General features: G+C 39.6%; 1 protein-coding gene across 1 annotated transcript in view; it reads right to left on the reverse strand.

The window, feature by feature from the left end:
* THBS2 (thrombospondin 2) overlaps positions 1-21,047 on the reverse strand; it is a 33,098-nt gene extending 12,051 nt beyond the window's left edge. The window contains exons 1-16 of the mRNA XM_033055054.1: positions 20,920-21,047; positions 19,775-19,849; positions 18,337-18,893; positions 16,802-16,886; positions 12,249-12,442; positions 11,326-11,466; positions 10,999-11,095; positions 10,126-10,296; positions 9,131-9,307; positions 8,216-8,389; positions 7,645-7,772; positions 7,375-7,527; positions 6,160-6,378; positions 3,442-3,549; positions 1,576-1,735; positions 41-159 (exon numbers count right to left, since the gene is read on the reverse strand). Of these exons, the coding sequence (XP_032910945.1) occupies positions 41-159; positions 1,576-1,735; positions 3,442-3,549; positions 6,160-6,378; positions 7,375-7,527; positions 7,645-7,772; positions 8,216-8,389; positions 9,131-9,307; positions 10,126-10,296; positions 10,999-11,095; positions 11,326-11,466; positions 12,249-12,442; positions 16,802-16,886; positions 18,337-18,893; positions 19,775-19,849; positions 20,920-20,926 (2,565 nt within the window). The 5' untranslated portion in view covers positions 20,927-21,047. The remainder of the gene's footprint in view (positions 1-40; positions 160-1,575; positions 1,736-3,441; positions 3,550-6,159; positions 6,379-7,374; positions 7,528-7,644; positions 7,773-8,215; positions 8,390-9,130; positions 9,308-10,125; positions 10,297-10,998; positions 11,096-11,325; positions 11,467-12,248; positions 12,443-16,801; positions 16,887-18,336; positions 18,894-19,774; positions 19,850-20,919) is intronic.
* Positions 21,048-23,973: the final 2,926 nt, after the last annotated feature.

A 23,973-nucleotide genomic window follows, 5' to 3' on the forward strand; every position in this document is an offset into this window, starting at 1 on the left:
TTCTGATGTTACCTTTAAGGAAACTGTTTTCATCATTTACCTGGTCTGGATTATGCATCAATGGACAATTATCACACTGATCACCAACTCCATCACCATCTGTATCACTCTGATCGGTGTTGTAGACGTAAGGGCAATTATCTCGTTCATTAAAAATGTCTAGGGGAAAAAAAACCAACAAAATATTGAAAAAAACCAAAACTATACAACATCCAATGCAGACAGACATAGGCTGTGGGAGTCACCAGTAAAGAAGCAAGGCTCTTAAGTGGTTCATAAACTTTCTGATTGCTACAACATCTTTGCTACAAATAGTTAAGACTAATATTAGAAAAAAAATTATGGTATTAATTCCATTTGTTTTTGTTATGACAGAATTTTCTGTATGTATTTTCCTATGGAAGAATAAGGTCTGATGTCTCAAGAACTTAGTCATTTTCATTGACTAACAGGTAAAGGGGTGGGGTATCTTAAATAATTTTTTTGGGTTTTATTCCTCCACTCTAAGAAATGGCACAGAATGCACACCTATACCATGTTCAAACTTCTGAACTTTTGTATAGAAACAACTGTAATAATATTCAGCTGCCTCAGCATTAAATAATTTTACCAGAACATGTGCATTAATTCCATAGCGTGCCAAATTGTCAAAAGAAACTGTTCCTCCTCAGGAAACTTCATTATAAAACCAACATACTACTTCAAAATTATAAGATGAAAAGAAACAAACACACACTGGCATATCTGTCTGGCAAAAATACAAGAACCCTTCCCTGTATTACATGGTCTCTGTATATTTGCATGATCTTTCAGCCAATAACATATAATTGGATTTTTCTTCAAATGCAGAACTACCATGAGTATTAGTATGAACCTGATAATCAGGAGGATGAGAGACCTTCAAAATGTTCAGAAGCTAAAGACAGATAAGCCTCCAAATGTTTAAAACATTATTGAGGAAAACCCAAATCAGTATTTCTGTATTTCACATTCAAAAATCCTGCAGGATATGACTTTTGAAAAATATTTAAGTGTTTTCCCCCATCTTAATTCTGATGAAATCTGGGTTAAAACAGGATATACCGGTGGAGGAAATAAGCACTTACAATAATATTTTAAGACTTACAGAAAATATGTATTTGGATTACTGTGAGTTTTGCATACTTATACACTCATAGAAAAGCAGATTGCTTTACTATGGATATTGTCTTAACTATCTGAATGTTCTGATGCTCTTTTCTCTCCCTAAAAGGAAAAGTCAACAGAAGTGTCATATTAGATTCTGATTACTTTGGAACACAGATGAAGGAATGATTTTTTTTTTTTTTTTAAAGAGTACACTGATAAAGACTTGCTGAGACTTATTCTTTAGTAATATTAATTGTAGTCATTTAGAGACTATATGGGCAGCTATATTACACAGGGCAGATGAACCTCAGCATTCTCTGTCTTCTAAATTTCTGAGTTACTAGACCCAATTTTATTCCACGTATAAGAGCAAATAGCCCATCTTACTGGACATAAAGCAAAGTGCACTTGTGGAACAGCACCTAATTCTCAAAAGTGAAATCATACCATCTCCATCAATGTCCACAGCACAAGAGTCACCCTCCCCATTGTTGTCTGTGTCAATCTGAGCAGGGTTGTGCACATAGGGGCAATTGTCACAGCGGTCACCAACTTCATCCTTGTCATAATCAAACTGGCGAGGGTTGAACAGAAGAGGGCAATTGTCCTAGTAAGAAAAAAATAGATTTCACAACATAAATCACAACTCATGAGAGGATACTATGAAGTGGTAACTCCTGTTCATCTAGGACAGAATTCAAAAATCAAATATTAATCCACTATTTTTTCAATGGACAAGCTGTACCTATACTGAAGGTCTTGGTAGTATCAGGATGGCGTCTGGACAGCCTGGCTCACTGTCTGTTTTGCACAGAGCATGTGAATTGTGCTCCATATCTCACAGGGAGAGCAACAGGTATTTTAAACTGGATCTGTACTCAGACATTTAAATAAAGGTGTATCATTGGTACATGCACTTAAAAAAAAATCAGAACATGTTGCAAAGTCAGGTCAACTTCAGCTGCATTTTATAACATTTGAAAAAAAAAAAGGAACAACTAGACTTGTTACTCTGACTTTTTTGGAACAAAGTATTGTCGGTATTTTCAAGTATATATCACGTATTTGATTTTTCTATTTTAAAAAGTATTGACTTTTTGTTGATTGTGTTCTATTGAACAAGATAATGAAGTGTAAAAAGTTTTTTAATATGTCAAAATTAAATACTCTCAATTACTAAATTACTGAGACTATAAAGCCTGAGACCTCTTAATGGAATTTTGAAAATTTCATATCACTTTAATTTCAAAATCTGCCAGAAGAATAATTCTTACATTTCACACATTCTCAAATTGCACATGGACTTTTGCACAGGCACAAAAAAGTACTCAGTGTGAAATGCAAAGAAGAAAGAAAGAAAAACAAAACAGTGGGAGTGAGGGCTACATCAGTGGCATGGAATCTGAAGGGAGGTCATAAGGAAAATCTTTAAACTACTTTTTCTTCTGCTAAATAGAAAAAACCACATTTAATAATAATTTTTAGTGCAGGTAAGTAAAAATCTTACACTGTTCATAAAACAATTTCTAGCTACAATTTGAAAAAATACACATACTAAATCATATTACTTTATCAAACGATTCTTTGGGGGGCTTTTTATGTTTTTTTTAAATAGAGACCAAATGAACCATCTGAAGCTCTAGAGCATCCAGGGTTCCTCTGAAGGGAACAAAGAGGAACAGCAAAATTCTAATACCAATTCACTCATGCCAAACATGTTCTCAAAAGCCAGGGTGAAGTAAACTCTCAAAGTGCCTCTATCTTTTTTGTTGAATATACATGGCAACAATTTTAGACTAAGTGGTTATCTTTTAGGTTCTGCAGGTAAATGAATTTGTCTTCTGGGCAGATCTGAAGGAAAGAATGAACCAAGCTAGTATTGGAGGTATTTTCCTCCCATCATTTTCCTTTGATACTGGGCTGTGTTTATAGTTGTTTTAGAAACAAGATACAATGAATGAAATATAACATCATATGTATAATATTGACTAGCTTTTCAAACATAGTAGACTTTTCATTCTCCCATTACAATATAAAAACTCCAATACCACTTTCCATTGAACTGTTGTTGTGTACAAAACTGAACTCAAAACTGATACAGACAACATAGTCCTGGGATTCCCTAGGCTGCTTTGCTAGGCACAGCTCTCCTTTGCCTGAACACAGCTTTACTCTGCACTACACATCATTCAGGTAAGAAGTGAAGAATAACTCAGCTGCAGCTCTGAACAATAAAGTTCACATCTATTGTAATGGTTTTCCCTAAAATCAGATCTTTAGGTCAAATGTACTACAGACATATACACATCTTACTTTGTCATCTTCAACACCATCATTGTCATCATCCTCATCACAGGCATCTCCTTTGCCATCTTTATCAAAGTCTTCTTGGCCAGAGTTAGGCAGAAGGGGGCAATTATCCTGGACAAAAGAAATAATCAATGCATTATGTTTACATTATGTCAGAGTAACTTGCCTGGGCAGGAGAGTGGATATGGTACACCAGAGACTATGAAACGAGCAATCAGAAAAGTACTTTTTGAAGTGCCTGTTTTCTTGTTGCCAAAGGTAGTATTCATTTTCTGCTTCCATATTGTAAAGTAAGTGAAATGCAGCTGCAAATCTTTCTACTTCCCAGTTGCTATTAAAGTCATGTTTCTAGTAAGTTTTGGAGGGAACTAGCAGAGAACAAACACACCACACGCACAGACATGCACTCTTACACCAACTTTTTATAGACAATTCATGAGATATGCTTGAAGATTACATAAAAAATGGCCAGGTTTTGTTGCCAGAAAAATACAAAAACAAGCCAAGAGAACATCTTCAGAAACAGCTGTTCATATGGAAAGTTACTATACAGCAATGGAAAGTACTACAAAGCAATAGGGGAAAACTCTAAGAAAGGATTTTGAAAGAAGTGTCTTTATACCATTGTGCAAAACAGTACCTTTGTACTTCCATGGCTTTAAAAACAAAAGACTAACAGATCTCTTTGTTTTTGATCACAGCTTTGTAACGAATGATTATTTTAAATAAACAATTCTTAAGTTACACTGAAAAATAAGAAGTAAAATAGCCTGCCAAACTTTTAATATGCATTTTTGTTAAAATACTAAAATCAACTACAATGGATTGCAATTCTGCCACTTGCTATGAATAAACAGATCTATGAAAACACCCTCTGTTATTCTCATCTTTACTCACATTCCAGATCTACCTCACCCAAAACTGAATTTGTCAAAAGAATGCAGAAATATCTTTTGTAACACATACTCTGAATACTATAGTAAGATGTTTTCAATCTCAGTGGTTCTAATAGTACAGACAAGCTAAGAAAAAGACAACTGGAAATATTGTGATAAATATCGAATCCCCAAAATTTTCAACAAACACCTGTGAAGAGTCTTGACTGTCCACCTCATCACTGGTTACCAGTGACACCAAAATTTTTTTGAAACAATGAAAGAAATTAGTCACAAGTAAGTTAATTTTCAATCATTATCAGCTCAATGAAAAAGCTTTTTAAAATCAAATTATTCAACAAGGATATTTTGCAAAGAACATGAGGGCCTGAAAATTTGTGGTATTTTTAAGAGCTTTTTTTGGTGGTTGGAGAGGTCCCCCTAAGTGAAGTACTTGTGACTATTAGATCAACACATATTACACAAAATATGAAACAATCTTTGGAAACAAGTTTTCTTCTGAATGGGTTCAGCATGCTGTGCTTAACCAAAACTAATGCTTTGTGTCACATCGAGAGTGAACATGTGCAAATTCTGATGACAGGAACTGAGAGAAGTATATATGAACTGCAACAGCTCAGTTGGCTGAATCTACAATGAACAGACCTCCATTGCAGTGAGAAAGACCAACATTTGAGGCCCAAATTTCCATCCATATCTGAAACTCTTTGGCTGATAGAGCCCAGATTCACACAAGTGACTTATTCTCTCAAACAGCCTGATTTCAGACTTTCCTACTCTTTTGGTCTGTATTTGTTTTAACCACTATAGTAGTCTAGAGCTCAGTCATTTTTTGCATTTCTTTCCTCATTTTTTTAAGCATAAGTTTTTGTGCTAGAACTTCAAGAGGATTTAGAGGTAGATTGATCACTTTAACACAGAGAAGAAGAATCTAAAATGTTTCAGGTCTGGGAAATCTCAAGAAACTCAGAAGAGAAAGCTTGTCCTTACAGCCATGACTGACTAGGAAAATACTTGAGCATCTGCCTAGAGAACGTATAGAGGTTCAGTGTTATTGTTGGTCCCATAGGTAGGTGTTTAAAACTGAACACCTGCATGTGCCTTCTACTCTGACAGAACTCCATCCTGGTTGCTAAACTTGCTGCTCCAAACAGTGTATGGCAGGCAGGTCAGGTCATTCCTTTGGGAGGGTGAGGGCAATTTCACATCTCTGAAGGGTGAGAGTGGCTGAATCTCTCACTCTGTCCCCTTGAGCCTTTGCAATAAGGAGAACTCCTCCAATTAGTCACATTCATTCCTCTCTTAAGCTCCTATTGTTAAAAATTATCTCAGGCTCTGAATCCAGTTTTCACAGTGTGTGGTCTGCTTAACTCTTTAAAAGGAGTTCAAGACAGCATTTTGAACTCTAGCCCTTACACGGTTGTAAGTGACTCGTTACAAGCCCTGCAGGTAGGATTTCACACTCGCCTGGGCCCTGAGATCCCTGTTTGGCTCTTGCTAGCTGTGCTTCACACCCGTGCTTTAGGCAACTCCAGCTTAGTGTGTAACTCCATTCACAAGCATCCAAATTGTCCATGTATTCTGAGCGGGAAGAAACCCAAAGCAGAAGACTCTGGATTTAATTTTGAGAATCCCTTACTGTATCTTACCAGATTATGCGAATACACATTTCACAGCATCTCCTAGAAAACAAGCATGCTGTAAGAGTCAAAGCTTACTGAAAGCAAACATCAGCTTCATGAATTGAAAGGGTTACTCACAACTATTTAGGAAAAAGTGAAATTTTTTTTAAAAAACGGAATTTTTATCAACCTTTTTCACCTACCTTCACACAGTGGTATGTCGCATTAGCAGCACAGACCAAGTTATTATTAGGCCAGCCATCCAAATCTGAATCCTCACCACAGATGCGTCCATCACCAGCATAACCTGTCCTACATTCACATTTGTACATTGGATCACTGAAATGGCCCAGATAGATGCACTCTGCAGACTTATGGCAGCTGTGTGTCTTGTCCTTGCACGGATTCTCAGGTTCACAGACCTATAAATGATGGAGCATATTCACTTAAAACCCGATAATCACAGCCAGCTGTGTGTGCCTCAACTTTGTCAAAATCAGACAAGTTATTTAGAGGAACTTTGTTTTGATTGTGGTTAGTAAATCATACTGCTCTGTCAGCTCACAACTCCAACAAATGCGTATAATAAAAATAACTAAAACAAACCACAGGAAAAATTGGACATTATTTAAAAAGCAATTAAAGTGTTTAACAATTTCAGAACTGTATCTATCTACCTTCTTCCAGATGTCATTATACTCCAGAAATTAACTGGAACAGAAACGACATTGTACTCACCTCTTCTCTTTAGTGTTCTGCCTGACAGTATAAAAGGACTATCTTATTTTCCTAAATCAAAGACACCCTAAGGAATTCTTGTGTTCGTTTCATGAAGGTTTTTGTTACCTCTTCCTTACCACTATATTTTGCATTGACAGTATCTGAGAATCTTACACAGATTGCTCACATGTAGAATTCACAAGCTGAGCTAACCACAGATTGATTCAACAGCAACAAAGGGAAGGCAAACCATGACTTCCACTTAACATTTTTGCCTTTTCTAGGAAACTGTAGTCTTCAATCTCACTTAGCAATGGAATTTAGGGAGTGAGAACTTCAGACATGCGTCTGATAACCTTGACATCAACAGCATCATATTTATGAAAAAGACAATCCAAATTCTTCAGTTTCCACTCTCCAGAACAGGTATGTTAACCTCAGAGAAACAGGGAAGTGTTTGCTCCTAGAATTTTATGCTCATTTGCTACAACTGCGTAGATGCCTAAAGAAAATCAAACCCTTAATGAAGCCAATCCTAAATTCAGTGTTTTGTTACTCAAAACAAAAATACTCTGAAACAACAGTTATTTATTTCAGGCTATTTTTGTTTGGTACCCAAGTTTGTCTTCTGCCATCATTCAAAGATATTTCAGATGAGAATTACTCAAAGCCATCAAATTCCCTTCAAAATCACTTACTTGCTTCTCTGTCCTGGCCACTTCGAGCCCTACTCCATAGGGCTGACTTCCTTTATAGCGTGGAGGACACGGCAAGCAGTGGAAACCCGGATTTGTGTTCACACAGCGATGGACCTGATTCACTTTAAAGCAAACATCTGACACAGCTATACACTGCAGGTACAGAAAGAAAGAAAGCAAGGAGAAACCAATTAGATGGTTGTGTCCAAGTTCCCAAGTAATGCATTTTTCATGGTGATTTCCTGATGTTAATGGAAACAAAGCCAATACCTCATCAAGATCCTCACAGACGGTACCATTGCCAAGGTATCCTGCTGGGCATGCCCCACATGACCATGACCCATCGGGGTAACTGTTGCATTCTGCTCCAGGAAAGCAAGGATTTGACAAACACCCATCTGGCAAAGACACACAAAACCGTGTGAAAATTAAGTAAGGAGCATAAAAGGCATGTAAAACTTCATTTAAGAAACATATATTCTCTGATCATTGGCTTAAATTACACTTGATGCAACAGACTCTTATAAAACCCCTAAAGTTAGGGTTATTAAGTGCATTTAAGACTAATTAGTATTGATTTAATAAGAAAAAATTACAGATTTCTACATCCATTTGAATACATTACAGCATTCAAACCCTATTTAAGAAAGGTATACTTGTTCAAAAAGTTGGTATCATGAATATATGTAAAATCCCACTAAACAGCACTCTAAATAGTAAAATGTCCTCTACTGAAACAAAGGGATAATTAGCAGATTCCTGTAGTGTCACTTTATAATTACCCATTAAAGAGATAACAGCAACAATAATTACTCAGACTGAATAAAGAATGAATACCAACCAATTGGGCAGTCCTTCTTATTGCACATATCATGTTGCTTGGTATCTCCCACACATGGCTTTCCTCCATACTGTGGCTCTGGGCTGTTACAGAGGCGAGACCTCTCACGAATTCCTCCTCCACAGGTAACAGTGCAGGCAGACCATGGAGACCAAGGACCCCACTGCCCATTCACTATGCAAAAGATATGCAAAAGTGCAGAGAATAACAGGCAATGAAGTGGGAACATCTGGTGCCAATGACAACAACCCTGACTAGAGACAGTTCCTCACTATGTACATATAGGAAGGTGATGGCAGATGTTTGCATTGAGATAGCAATATTTCAGAAACAAAGAAATTTAAAATGCCCAATTGCTTCATAGGCATTTTTTGGTCAATAATTCAAAACAGTATGCCATGCCCAGTGGATATACAAAGAGAAAAAAAAAGAGGAAAAATTGTATGAAAGGAAGGTGAACGTGTATGAAATGAAAGGTCTCTAAAGAAAGGTTTAAAAGTGTAGACAAATAAGAAAGAATTATAATAGTAATTAATTGTGTCAAATGTGTAAAAAATGCATGCACAAATATCAAAGAAATCTGATTACTGAGGGATTCTATGTCCATTCCTAACAAGTAGAGACAGCTTCTTTTTAGAAAGGAAGTCTTTATTTTTGATATGCAGAAGATATATCGCTAAAATGGAAATTTCTCAGACTCTTAATATTTAAAGCCAAATTATAACTTGAAAGGTTTACAAAACCTCTGACTGCATTGTTGTCTTCATTTCCAAAACACCCTTGTGTACTATTTCACTCGTAAGATAAAATCGTATTTTCCATCATAGAAATTCACTGTTATTTACATCTGAATAAAGAGAAGCAATTCAGCTGGAGTATTATTGTGTTACTTTAGAATCAAGACCACAGACATACCTGGACATGGAACCTTCTCACACTTCTCTGTTTCACGCCCATTCCCCACACAGTTTTTCCCACCCATCTGGGGAATAGGAGAATTGCAGAGGCGGATGCGGGTGATATTTCCCACTCCACAGGTAACTGAACAGGAAGACCAGGGAGACCAGTGACTCCAGCCACCATCCTGACGTACTGCCAGAGAAAAGAGCAAAACTCAAGCAAACAGCTCACTTGCAGCAGTAACACAGACTCACTTGTGAGTTAGCCTTCTAATGAGCTTCTCAACACATCTGATGAATGTCCCATCTCTTTTCCACCATTTCACTTACAAAGCCCAGCATGTCAGCTCAGGTATTCAAGAACAGTTTTCTTAGGAATTTCAGTAGCCAACATATGACTAACAACTATGTCTCACATTTTACTTAAAAATAAACTTTTCCAATGAAACAAACTCTTGTTCAAAATGCACATTTGGACATCTAGCAGTCTCAGTTGCTAGATATTGCCTTAGGTACTTTATTAGCCTGAGTATCACAGGTACTTGCAATAGCATTAACTACACTTCTGGAATATCATCCTTATGAGTGCCTTAAATATAAAAGCAGTTTGATATTTTGCAGAAATCTTCCATGATTACTGTATTCCTAAACACAGCTAAGTTAATGGAATGACCCAACAATCAATGGATGACAGATGTAAGCACAACCTTGCATATCATGTTTACAAACTAAGTGTTGTCTTCCAATTGAGTTCAAACAAAAGACTAGTTCATAATGTTAAAGAAAGGATCACTCTTAACCTTTATTTTTTAACATAGCTGAGCCCAGAATGTACCTATTAAGTTGTCAGGAAATGGGGGAATATTTGAGAGGGGAAGATTGGCAAAGAATCTAATGACAGCTACCTTAATTGTGCATATAGGATTTCTCAAGTACATACAGTCCTGGCTAAACTTGGTTTAGCTTTGAGATGTCCAAAAGTTTTTCAAAAGGAAGAAATGTATTACTTACTGCGATGGTCACATTTCTTAAAGCTGCACATCCTTGTTTGGATGTGTGGGCCTGTACAAGCACTCCTGGTGACATCACATGACCTTCCTCGCATCTGTGTCCCAGAGCCACAGGTAACTGAGCACTTTGTCCAGTCTGACCATGGTGACCAGCCCTCCTCACTGTCATCAGCTGCAGAGCAAAAGGTAAGAAAAAGTGCTTAGCTTTGAAAGTTGCTCTATTATCCTATTTAGAAGATCTTATATTTTTCTGAAGAATATGTACTTTAACATTTAGATCTCCTTTTCTAATTTTGCTTTCCCAAGCTGCCACTGACATTATGGAATTATTGTGTAATATAATGAGAGGTTAGTTCAGATAAGAATCCTGGATCTTCATGAACTTGTGTGCAGTGTGTTTGCATGAAGCACTGATCTTTGAAGGAAGAACATCTTATCTCTAGAATGGACCGAACCAAAATCTTAATCCAAAACTGCCTTTGGCTTCAGAACATAGGTGAGTATGATGAGATGTGGCCCCAGCTTTGAAAGCTGCATAATGGTGAACGTGATCACTAGCCCATTGAAAGAATAAGCCCTATACTCTGAATTGGCAAAAAATGTGAAAAATTACTGGGGAGGAGCTTTTAGCATTTTATGCCCAAGGTGGCTAAGCAGCTTATCATCTTAATTCTAAGCAACCGATATAACCAATGAAGACAGACGAAGTCCTTCAGAGGGTAACTTCAAGTACCCAAGTTACTTTGTAAACATACAAGTTCTATATTTGATCTTAACTGCCTTGATATCTTACTTGTTTTGAGCTTTGAAAAACACTGGTAGCAATTTTAAATAATGCCAAAGACTCTGTCTTTCTCCTCAGTTAAATACTCACAGTGAGAGCAGACTGGACAGCATTCACCTTCAACAAAAGCTGGATCGGCACAGGAGACTGCTGGGCAGGTGATTTGATTGCACACAATTTTGGATTCCTAAAGGCAAAAAAAATATTTACTGATTTATGCTCACAAAGAGGTAAATGAGGGAGGGCATCTGGGGAAATTTCACGTGTGGAAATGTTTTGATTTGTTCTATCATACACATGGGGACTACTTTTTATAAATGTCATTAAGTCCAGTTAAGCTCTAAGTAAATATGACCTGATGTGGACAGTTGATCTGGAACTCCATTTCTGCAGAGAAGAATATTTCCAAAACCTTACCTGGCAAATGCACTTGGTGCAGCTATCCACAATCCAGCTTTCATTATCTGCAAAAACACGGCCATCCTGCCAGCAAACTGGTTGGTTCTTCAGTGTTTTGTTAGGGCCAATCAGTTCCCACATAATTTGGTTCTCTTCAGACTAGAAGACGAAGTTAATGAGAAAAAATTTTGTCTTTCATAAGCAAACTGTTTAAAATAGACAAAACTGAGACACAACTGGACTTAATTCCTCCATCAAAAATGTATTTTTATATATTTATGTACATAAAGAAGATGATCTTAAGTATTGCAATCCTGCATAACAATTCTTCTAGCAGTGGTACAAACACAGTCACACAATACCAAGGGAAATCTGTTCTTAGTCATTTTGCTTTCCTCTAGTACAGCTCATCTTTGGGTAAGACTTTAGTCCTGACACATATGGCATACTAATAAAATTCCTTCAGAAATAATTAGTTGATTCAGAAAAAGAAGAGGGATGGACTTCAGCAAAACATCACCATCATACTTCAACTATGAAAATCCCATGCATTTACTTGCAGTTGGGTACCCCATGTAGCCACTTACTGACGTATTCACAAATGGTTTAAACATGGTAATAAGACTTTAACAGTGTGCAAGCAAGGTTGGGATTGCTAGCTTCCAATTTACAAACCTTCAGAAGGATTTCCCCTGTGTGTGAGCACATGTGTGTGTTCTCTTTTAAACCCAGTCTGTGAAAACCAAGCCTTGATTAAAGTGTTATACTCAAAAACTACCAAACTAGTTTCAATGAAAAGAGGACATCTTTAGATGTAGATACACTAACAGGTGTTTGTATGTTACACAGAAATCTCTATTAAATGCCCCGGCACAAAAGAAGGAAGGAAAGAGCCCTGCAGAGCAGACCTCTGTCAGTCCTCCAGACTTGCAGGTACCTACCACTTTTTGGAGGTTATCAGCCAAGTTGTTGACCACGATGCGCAGGCCGGTGAGCTCTGTGAACATCGATCCCAGCTCCTCACAGGAGCGGTCACAGAACTCGGCCTTCTCCGGTTTCTCACCCACGTACTCGGTTGTGACAGCGGGGCTCAAGTGAAGGATTTCAGTACTCTCATTGATGGTGTTCACTTCAGCTGGGAGCAAGAGAATGAAAGAGAAGAGCAGCATATACAAAGCTCTTCCACAGATTACAGATTCCTGCTGAAATCACAGACTGGCACCCATGGGTAGGGTTTGAAGACATCTATTTTGGCACAACTTCCTGCTTATTATACCCATGAATAAAAGAGGGGTTAGATGTCAGCTGGTTCCAATTATAGGCTTTCCCTTTTCAAAATCAAGAGCCAAGCTGTGTCTCACATGGCCTTCACTTTAAAATTGTTGGCACTGCAACACATTCATTTATGAAGAAGGCTAAGAAAAGGACAGTATCAAAAAAGCAAACCTATTTTATCCACTCAGACATAAGAGGTTTCAGATTTTTTCATGACCTATCACATTTTCTCAAGGCAGAGAAAAAGTCAGGAGAAAGATTTTCCTTGCAGAAAGTTGTTGTCCTTGTTCTGTCCATAAATTCCATGGTTGGATCAAATTTGGACCGTTATGTAATGTATACCAGACTTTGGGCTGCTCTATATTGCACTGCCCAGTGTTAAGCTCAGAGGAGCTGTCATAAAAATAGTTTCATTCTGGAGAGAAATGGATGTCAAGCTAAGATCAGACAGATTATTTGATTTGTCACTCCAAACACTCCACCAAAAGGCAGATTGTAATTAAAACAGAACTTTGCATGCATTAGACTGGGAGAACTGGATATGTTCTAATATAATTTTAAAAGCCATCCCTGTCTACAGTAAATCCCTGAAAAATAACATAACAGAAAGCATGACTTTAATTAATAAAAAAAGCACATCAACAACTAAATAAAAGAGTCTATGTTCTGTTAAGCATTTAAATCTCCATCAGGTAAATGTCTTATGGATTCCATGGATGCTTTCTCTAAGGATTCCATGATAAACTCAAAGTTGGTATCAGCTATACAGTAATCCATACTTCCTATCTCTTAACAAAGACTTCTTTACCAGATTTAGTGATGTTGGAATAGCTTAAGGTTACCAAAGAGAAAAGATTCTTTTTTAATTGCTGTATCTTCAAAAAGAAGAAATCAGCGCAGGAATATATGCCATAAAACATATGTGTCAAAATCCCAATACCATTCAGTGTTGACAAATCAGTGTTGAAGGTGGCAAAGCTTCAGAACTGTTAAGGGCTGCTTGATTTGATGCTTTACCATACAATGTTATATATAAACATAAAAGGAAATGAAAACAGGAGCAAAGTATTCTTCATTCATTTGGAAGGCTAAAATTAAAGGAACAAAGAACCAATCCACAGTACAACATTAAGTGGTTACTTCTCAATCAAACTTAAAATTATTGGCTTGATGTTCTTTTAAATTAGCTATGAAACATCTGCCACTAGCCAAGGTCTACAAAAAGTTGTTCACAGTTTTCCAAAGTTGAAGCAACTGTCCAGCTTCATTTACAGGATGGGAGAAAACCACATAGCAAATCAGAACTCTCTGTGTCATAACAGTTTATTTCAGCTGCTTTTTGATTCCCTGGAAAGAATGCAATTTTCCTACCACACTGAAACATTAGATTTCTCAGATCCCCCCACAGCACTTCTCAGATCATTAATTTCATATTTTTCAAGCCAACATGGAGTGTGCCTTGACCGGAATATTCTGAGGACATTAATAAAGTTGCAATCTCAGCAGGAAACATAAACCAAAACTATGTTAGAAGAACTAAATCCTCACTTCCTACTGGTACTTGGCAGTGACTGAAAGAAGATGCCTGGGGATCACTGGGAAATCAGTTCTCTGCTGCTGGCTTCCTGCTAATTTCCTAAGGACCAGATGATTAAAATGAGAAACCAGAAGAGCAAAATGTGCATCCTCTCACATATGCAAATATCATTCTGTTGATATAACTCAAGAAGAGATTTTATTGATGTGCCTATTTAGGTGTGTTTTTGTCATCTTTCCTATCCAGTGCAGTGTATAAATCCTGCCTAAAGTATTTGCAACCACCACACTACATTCTTTCCTGCCATCAACCAAACAGCATTCCCAAGTCACCCTTTCACCATATGTCACATTCCCATATTAGGCTTAAAGATACATTGGGAAAACACAACCCTGTCCCCTTTTGTGTCATTGGGGTGAGGGAACTTCATTGGTGAAATCAGCCTTGCTGTCATGGGACATTAACACATAAGTACGTCATCTTCATGCCTGTACTTCGGCTAAATGAGTGAGCCATCAAAATGGGAAAATATCTTGTGGTCAGTAATGTCGTTCATGGTTTTTCAACTGTTGTAATTGTCATTAGCAGCATCCCCCAAGTTTCAATACTGGGCCCAGTATTGTTTAAACCATCCATCAGTGACTTGGATGGAGGGACAGATGCGTCCTCATCAAGTTCACTGATGACACAAAGCTGAGACAAGTGACCCCAGAGAGCTTTGAAGACCTTCAAAGGACCTCAACAGGCTGCAGAGATGGGCAGAGAAGAACCATTCTGCCCCTCTCCTCCTCCTCAGCCACATATGGAGTGCTGTGTCTAATTCTAGGTTCTTCAATAAAAGAAAGGCATGGAACTCCTGGATTGGGTCCAGCCACAGACTACAAAGTTAATTAAGGGATTGAATACTTCCTCTCATGAGGAAAGGCTGAGGGAGCTGGGCTTGCTCAGCCTCAAGGATAGACAACTGTGAGGCGACCTCATTAAGGTATATAAATAACTAAAGAGGATGGAACCAGGCTCTGTTCAGTGGTGCCAAGGAATAGGACAAGAGGCAATGGGTAGAAATTGATGCAAAAGAAGTTCCACCTGGATATGGGTAAGAACTTTGAACTGTGTGGGTAACCAAGCACTGGAACAGTTGCCCAGAGAGTGGAGTCTCCCTCACTGGAGATATTTAAGATATTCAAGAATCATCTGGACAAAAACCTGTGTCACGTGCTCTTGGATGACCCTCCTTGAGCAGGGAGGTTACATTGATGATGCCCTGTGGTCCTTTTCAACCTGACCCATTCCATGAGTACGCAATTAAGTTGGATAGGCAATGTCAGAATCTGACATGCACATAAACCTCTCAAGTAATTTTGATGGCCTCATTGTGCTATTAGTTCCTTTTTGTTACTGCACAAGAAATTTCCATCTTGTAGTGTTCTCTTGGTGTTGCAAAGTAAAAGTAAAAATACTGTGAATTTAATTATTTGCTAAATAATTCCCAGGAAGGATAGAACAAAAACCCCAAATCTGTATAATTTATAGAACTGAGGTGATAACTGACGTGATAAAAATACATTTAGAAAATATTATCTGTTGGTTATCAGCAGTTTATAGTTGTACAAGAATTCTTCTTAAGGTATGAGTTAGCAGGAAAAATTCAATTATTCCTTTAGGCTCTCACTGGTTTCCTCTTCATAGCAGAGGTACAGCCATCCCATTTCCACTAGATGATACTTCAAAACATTTACTACTCCTTTGAAGAAGTCAAGATCTGCTATGGTTTATTTTCTGTGTTTTACACAAACGACAAAAAAAATGGAGTTGAATCTGCTTAACTGATTTTCTGTATGTCACATATTTTAGCAAAGTGACAGAAATAATGGCATTTCAGGTGGCAAGAATTCCAAACAAAACCCTGAAGTCCTGCCTTGCGCACCTACAACATTCCTCTGACAGATTAAGCTGGCCCTGATTCCTGAGCTGGGAAATAAAACAGTCAGCACCCCTTATGAGCCTGAGCACAAAACCTTAGCATGTATTTGAGAAACAATCCTAATTCTTTTACGGGGAATCCACTACACTGCTACACACAGTGCTCCTCTCCTGGCAGGGTAAGCATGAACTGGACTAATAGGAACACGTCAGCCCATAACATACATGCTTTCCATATCTCTTCCTTTGACTTCTTATTTTCCTGAGGTTGTTTTGATTATCAATAATTTGGGAGTCACACCTAAAGCCTCTTTCAGTCAAAGGTATTGCCAAGGAATTCAGTGTCTTTAAGAATGGTAGACTAGTTTGCGGGCCCATTGACAGCAGCAGAATTCAGAAACAACACCACCTGTCTTGCATGAAAAGAATTGCAGAAAACTCATGTAAGAAAAGATATCTTCCTGCATATGCTTTTTTTCCTTCCATTTCTACTCATTTATTGCTCAACACTTTTTTCCCACCCTAAAAACAGAGGCATAGAGTTATAAATCTAAGTAACTGAACTACAATAACAGGCTAGCGAGTAGAATTGACATAATATAAACATATAAGTTCCCATTACCACCAAAAAAATAATTCATTCTTCTTTTCATTTCAAAGGGATCTGTTGCATGGTTTTAAGATAATATTTCATGACTGATGTTTCTAATTTTCAGATTCAACTGAACAGTAGTAGTAACAAGACAACAAAAGCCTTACTTGACTGGCTTCTCTGGCATCCTTTCTTACGCAGAACATCCTCTATTGAAGTATCAAAGATTAACTGAATATTTTGCAAAAGACCCTGTAATAATAATTTTAAAAAGCAATTAAAAGCAGTAAGATCAATTTTTGAGTAACTAATAACTGATCTATCTCAATTCCATGCTACTGACTGGATTCAGACATGAGCAAATACATAAAAAACAATCTACAAGGCATTAAACCTGACATACAGGGAAAAAAAATATAGTTTTGTTACATACAATTTCAGTATTATAAGCCACAAAGCTAGGTATGTTCTGAAACATGTCATAATAAAACATATTAATCTGTTACAAGCTCAAATCTCTATTTTCATAGTGAATTTTAGATAGGGTCAAAGCCAACTTTCCTGCACCATCAAACTTCCATCCATAGCCAATCATTCTCATGCACCATAGCTCACTTCCTCCTCAGTTGTGCTGACACTACTCTGAGACAACACTCTAAAACCAGACTGGTATCTATTTCATTGGGGAGGAAAAAAACTCAAAGAAAAAAATTATTAATAAAGAGATTGTTTCAGTGAGCCTCTTAATGATACAGCTTCAGAATGAGTTGTATGAGCACTACTAGTGGAGTAACTTAGTCATTGGAGGCAGGAATGGAGAGGTTGTGGGCAAGAACTTCTGAAGTCCCTCCCAAACCTGGTCATCCCATGGAACAAAACTCCAGCAGGTCAGGCAGGCTCTGGCTGAAAACTAGATGGCACAACATAATGAGAAAGAAAGGGTTTTTTGAAATTTTCGGAGTCATGAGTTCAAGTCTGACTTCAGCTGTGACTGAAAAAAAGCCATCCTTAAAGCAGTTGGGCCAGATCACAGAAGGTCATTTTCGTTTGACAGGTAAACCAGAAAGCTCATAATTCCTTCATCTCAAATGTTTTCCACAAAAAGAAAAATCATCTCATTTACAGGACTGATCAAAACTTTTTATTCCATTTATTTTTTCAAAATTTTCCTCTTTTTAAAATTTAAATTGAAAAGAAACATTCAAAGTGGCAAACCAGGATGTTCTGTCACAGGATGGACCAACACCACATGCTTCAGCTCCATTAAAAATTATAATTTTTCACTTCTTCTTTCAAATAAAAAAATAATAATATTGACATGTTCTCATGATTTGAATAGATATATTTCAATGGAAAAACAGTTCTTCAATGAATTTGAAAAAAAATCTAAAAATCACCACAAAAACCCAACATCTCTAGAAGTCTTACATCTGAAAAGGGATGGTTGCATAGGAAAGCCCAAAATTGCTTTTGCACACTTTTTCTGGATTTAGACTTTGCTTTGCCTTTGCTTTCAGGAATCCCAAAATCACACAACATAGATCCAGCAATTACTAAAAGAACACTCTGCTTGGGAACACCTACAACCCCATCAAATCCAAGAGACATTGGGGCAACAGAACTGCACCTACTGCATTTTCTCAAACTACTTGCAGTTACCTTCTTACCACACCAGAGACCCAAGCTCCTGCAGGTCACCTACCCTGAAATGATTCTCCCGAGTGGACCCTTTTGCCACGTACAGCCTGCTGCTCTCTGCTTTCAGCTGCTCATAGAAAGGCTCCTCCAGGATGAAGCTGTCAATAAGGTCACAGCCAACATAGAGGTTGTAGTTCTCCCCTGTTATCTGCACGGTGAGGTTCTTCCACTGTGAGTCAGCAAGGTCCACGTCTTCCAGGGAAATCACGTTCTGGAAGCCATCCACCCAATAGATGAGGTCCAGGGTGTTGGCCCGGCCATTGGAAATGATCTCAAACTGCCTCTCACTGATGCCGGGACCCTCTAAAGCAAGGACAGTGCCTCTAGACTGCCTGTCCTGCCTCAGGGTGGCTGAAAGGATAAAGCCCTCATTCTGCCGTATTAGTTTTAGGATCTTTTTGAGTTTCTCCGGTTTACATGGAGGTATATGGTCAAACCGAATGAAACGATACGCTGGCATGGTGGGGTCTGGGCCCCGGAACACCTTTGCTCCAATTGTCTTTCGGTTTATGTTACTGACTTGAAGTAAATCAAAGGTAGTCTCCTCTTCCTTGTCACCATCTGAAAAAGTTAACAGTGTGTGACAATGTGTCTACAAAAAGCCTTACAAGAAACAGCTCTGTACAGTACACTTAGTAACTGCAATTATGTGACAGACAATAAGGACCAGCAGAGTAAACCCAATACTCTCCTGCTACCACAAATGGAACTATTCCTACAAGCAGGCAAGTGAATCGTGTTTTCCACCTGACATTTTCATTCACCTGACAATTCTCTCCTTCTGTGCATGCAAATACTTCTAATTATACACTTATACATATGGCTTCATATTTTGTAACACTATATAGTACATACTTGTACATATATATATATGTATGCTGTATGGATGCATGTAGTAATTTATTCATTAAATATTTTTAACATATATGAATAGACAAGGAATTTGAGACAATTTCTGTATTTGGATCATCAGACAGTGGAAAATCAAATTATGAGAATCCATGTGCCTACATGCTGACCCAAAAAAAATAGATTTTCTTTTTAAGTACTGCAACCAAGAAAGACGTAAATGAGGGTCTGGCACTGTGCCAATTTGTATTCTACTTATATTCCATCTGTAGTTGTCTATTTCTCTACCTCTACCTTTTTAAAATGTTCATCCCACTCAGTGATTGTTTATGCTACTTTTACCATACATTTCCCTATCATTTATTTCTGGGATTATACACATTTTAATCAATAACTTCTAAAGAAAGCTATTTTGAAATATATTGAGAAATCTTCATTTAGCACTGGCAAGGTATATCTACCAAAAATACCCCAGACACTTTAAAAAAATTCTTTATGATTACTCTGCCCAATGTAGTTCAGGTAAGCCAACACTTTACAACTTTTAACTTTGGGAGTTAGTCTGTATCCAGTTAAGAAGTGTCTGAACTTACCCTGAGCATTTGAGGAAAACCACAAGGTTATCAAGATAGTAAGCCACAACAACCCTCTCTTCTTCAGCATAACTCCTAAGAATAAATCAAAAAGTAGTAAGTATTAGGGAAATTATATTTATCAGCTATCAATAGTGCAATTTTCCTCATGAAATGCCATAAACAGTAACTATGCATATAAAATCAGAATTTTTATTTTGACTGATTCTTGTAACATTCTGGGTCTATTCTTGATGGCAGAGGTAAAATGTGATATCAGGTGAAGGGAAGAGGAATTCTAAAAGTTAAAGATCATTTTTATGGAAATGTCCTTAATAAAAAGGAAAGACATACAGAAAATCTACATTATTATTTTCTTAATGAAATTTCAATAGCTGGCATAGAGACCATATGACACTACAGGAAATACAGCTTATTGCTAGCACATCTCTACGTTGGAGCACAATATTCAGCCAAAAATCCTTGCAGGATAATGGGATCGAGAGGATGATTCTGAGTAATAGGGGTACTTTTCAGTACCTTTTTCAGTGTCACGATACAAACTCCTCTCTCTTCCATAAATATATATATGCAATCCTCTGTACCCAACCATAGTTGGATAAAGCGACTCTTAACGTGATGCCGGGTTTGCCCTGTAGCACTGCGCAGTTACAAACCACATAATTGCATCTCCATATGTGTCTCAGCTCACAATGAATGGAGCAGAAGCATTCCCCGGAATGTGCAGAAATCCAGTTCTCTGGGTACAGCCAAATAACTTCAGCACTGCCAACTCCACACACTACTGCAAGGACTCGGGGATGCCGCCAGCGCTCGCTGTCTACATTTTCTTTGTTCCACACGGAACTCTTATTACCTGGCATCCCCAGGGTACCACCGCTACAGCCAAGCACGGGCAGGCGCCAGGACGCCTCTCCCAGCTCTGGCAGGCAGCGGCTCCCGGCGGGACGGAGCCTGCCCGTGCGGCGGGCGGGTGGCGGCGGGGCTGCTGGGGCAGGTGCCGCACACCGCCTGCCCCGCGGCTCTCCCCGCACCGCGCACCCCCGGGGGGGCAGCGGGGTGACCGCTCCGAGCGGCGGACAGTCCCCTCCGCCCCCCGAGCGGGCTCCGCGCCGGGCACGGCACCTCCCCGCCTGGCGCCTCACCTGGCATCGGGGAGCCGACGGTGCGCTGGGGCTCTGCGGGGCTCGGCCGGTCCGGAGAGGAGCACGGTGCGCTGCCGCCGTCGCAAGTCCCTCCACGGCAGCGCGCCCCGCGCCGACGCCTTTATGGGCTGCGGGCCGGGCCCCGCTGTCAATCAGCGGCGCCGGGGCGCGCCCCCGGCTCGCTCCTCCGCGGCGGTGACACAAACCCCCGCCGCCCCCTCCCCACCTCGCCTACCTGCGGGGCCATCGCCGGGCCGGCCCGCCCCGGCGGGCGGTGCAGGGGCGGCGCGGGGGCGGGCAGGGCGGCAGCGACCTCCCCGCGGGGAGCGGAGCGGCGCGGAGGGGAGGGCAGCCCAACCCAGCGCAACCCACCCCGGGCTGCCGTCGGTGCGGCGGGGGCCGAGCGCGGCAGAGCCCCCGGGAGGCGGCGCCAGGCCCCGCGACCGGACCGGAGCCGCCGTCGGGTCCAGCCCAGCCCGGTTCCCGCGGGCCAGGAGTGCGTCCTCGGCCCCTCCGGCCGACCCGGCTCTCCCAGCGACACTGGTCGGTTGAGAGCTCGGTGCTCCTGCCGCCAGCGCGGCACAACCGGGCCTTCTCGAGGGCTCTGTTCTTTCATTTTTATCCTCTTTATTTTTGAATTGTGCAACAGCCCAAAGCTGAGACTTGACCCGTCCCCCGGTCGGTTGGCAAAGTGCTCGGGGGATGTCCGCCAGCAGCTCCTCAAGTGGGCCCAGCACCTCCTCGGTCCCGCTCATCTGCGCCAGCAGCACCATCCCCTTTATTGCAGGAATGGCATAGAGGGTTTGCTGGTGTGCTCCTTGTGGAGGGAGCCTTGGCTCGGGGCCAGTGAAAGCGACACGCAAGAAACCTCACTCTTAGGCTATCCTAGTCACACGTTAGGAGAACTGGGAACTATCTTCACAAGCAAGGACTCCTGACACAACCACTGAATTTTCGAGGTCAACATGCTGAGAAGCAGCCAGCACAGCTTCAAGCATCACGCTCCATAGGGAGCTGAGGACGGATCCCTGCAGTAGCTGTGCATACAGAACCTGCCGTGACATGTGGATACATTTCAGAAGTCAAAGGAGAAAATCATGATCTCAGCTGCTGCATCCTGAACTAGGGTTGCAGATTATCTGTGAAACTATCCTGCTGCTGGTGTGAAGAAACATGGATTCGGCTCAGTTGCCTGCAGAATCCAAGAAATGTAGCCCTGCCAAACGCATAGGTGGACAAACTTCACAAATTTTAACACAAAAAAATATTTAAAAACCAAACAAACCCAATCAAGCAAAATAAACAAATTCCCCCCCCCCCCCCAAAAAAAAAAACCTCCTAAATCAAAACAAAACAAACAACAGTACAGGAAGTCATTAACTTTGCCCATCACAGTTTGAAATTCCAGTAGAAAAAGGTGTTGATATTTCAGAGCTCAGAAGACTTCAAAAGGCTCAATCTATCACTACAACAGAAAATGCCAATGCAAGCATTGCTCCCTTTCTGCTTACCATGGAAACGCCTTCCAAATTGGCTGGCCTTGGCCTTGCAGGGTAGCAGGAGCCAAGGAGCCTTCCCCTTTCTCACAGGGTCCAGGGGACTGAGCCAAGATAGGAGGGAGAGGGCTTTTTTGTCTTCCTAAGACATTTGGTTTTCAGTTTTGCAAAACCTCAAGAATTTAAAAAAATAGCTAATGATGTTCACAAAACCTCAAATTCTAGTGGGTTTACTCATTCCCTCTGCTATATTAAGACTTAGTTTTTATATCTATATATGTAGCTGTATAGTGTGTTTTCCACTAGACTGGACTGTGCTGGGATAACTCTCATCAGGAAGCTTCTCTGGGATTACAGCTGGAGAAGAGAATGCAGCAAAGTGTTTAAGAGACCAAGAAGATATCTTTGAAATAATTTCATGAATTGATTGTACACTTATATGGAAAGTCTTTTTACAATAGAAATTTTTAAATCAATAAAATAACAATAAAGAGCCAAATTTTATTGTGATAGCTTTTAAACAGCTGCCTCATAGCAAATCTTTCTTTTCTATCTCTATGGGTATTATAGGAATGAAGGATTGGTAGCATATTGTTTTGAGCTGAGTGTTTATATATAGGATGATGACCTTTGAGAAGACAGTTTTGATTGAAGTCTTTCCACAACCATCGAAATACTTACTTGCCCACTTTACCCTGGCCACCTTGGAAGAGGTAAACATCTTCTTTCCAAGACTCCTGATGGAAAGTCTCCAAGAAACAAATACGCACTCTGCTTTCTGCAGTGAACCAATGTACACATGCAAACATTGGAATTACATTCATGTGTCTCAATTTTCCTGCTTTTTCAGTGCAAAGGGAAAGTGAACAAGGGTAGAGAGATTGTGAAGTCAGATTTGCTAACATGTAGGAACACAACTGAGGTAACGGTGGATCTCGTACTGATGGTTTTCTGTAGTGTTTTACCTTTCACTGCATTTTGCTTCAGACCAGCACATCAGACATGAGCACAGGTCCTTAATTTCTCATCTCTTTATGCACCTCCCTTTGCCTTTTTCAGTCTACAGTTTTCCTTCTGTACCAGCCCTTGGGACCTTCCATTTTGGATCATGTAAACATTGTACAAGGTAACATACATTACTGTAAATCACTGGGGAATGTCAGGATTCTGGTATGGCACTATCTCAGAAATAACTGATTTTATGGATCTCCTCCACCAAATATTCCATGGTTTTGCCAAGGACTTTATCACTGATTTTCTGACTTAGCTTGACTTTGGTGAAGACTTAACTCTCCTACATTAGAAAAAATCCCAATAAAGTGGAATATGCTATACATGCCAATTTTTTTTCTTCTACTGCTTTTCTGATAAAATTGAAACTTTGTGCTTTTGGCATGATCCAAAACACAAATTCTGTGACTTTAGCTGGGTGAAATGCTGATCTTTTTTTTCCTTTTTGACAAAAACGTGTCCACTAGTTAAAGTAGATCTAGCTGTATGAACATGATAATGTCCTTCAGGTTTTATCCTGCAGTCCAGAATTTCACCTGTAAATATT

The sequence above is a fragment of the Catharus ustulatus genome, chromosome 3, assembly GCF_009819885.2.
Source record: "Catharus ustulatus isolate bCatUst1 chromosome 3, bCatUst1.pri.v2, whole genome shotgun sequence".
Taxonomy (NCBI): Eukaryota; Metazoa; Chordata; class Aves; order Passeriformes; family Turdidae; genus Catharus; species Catharus ustulatus.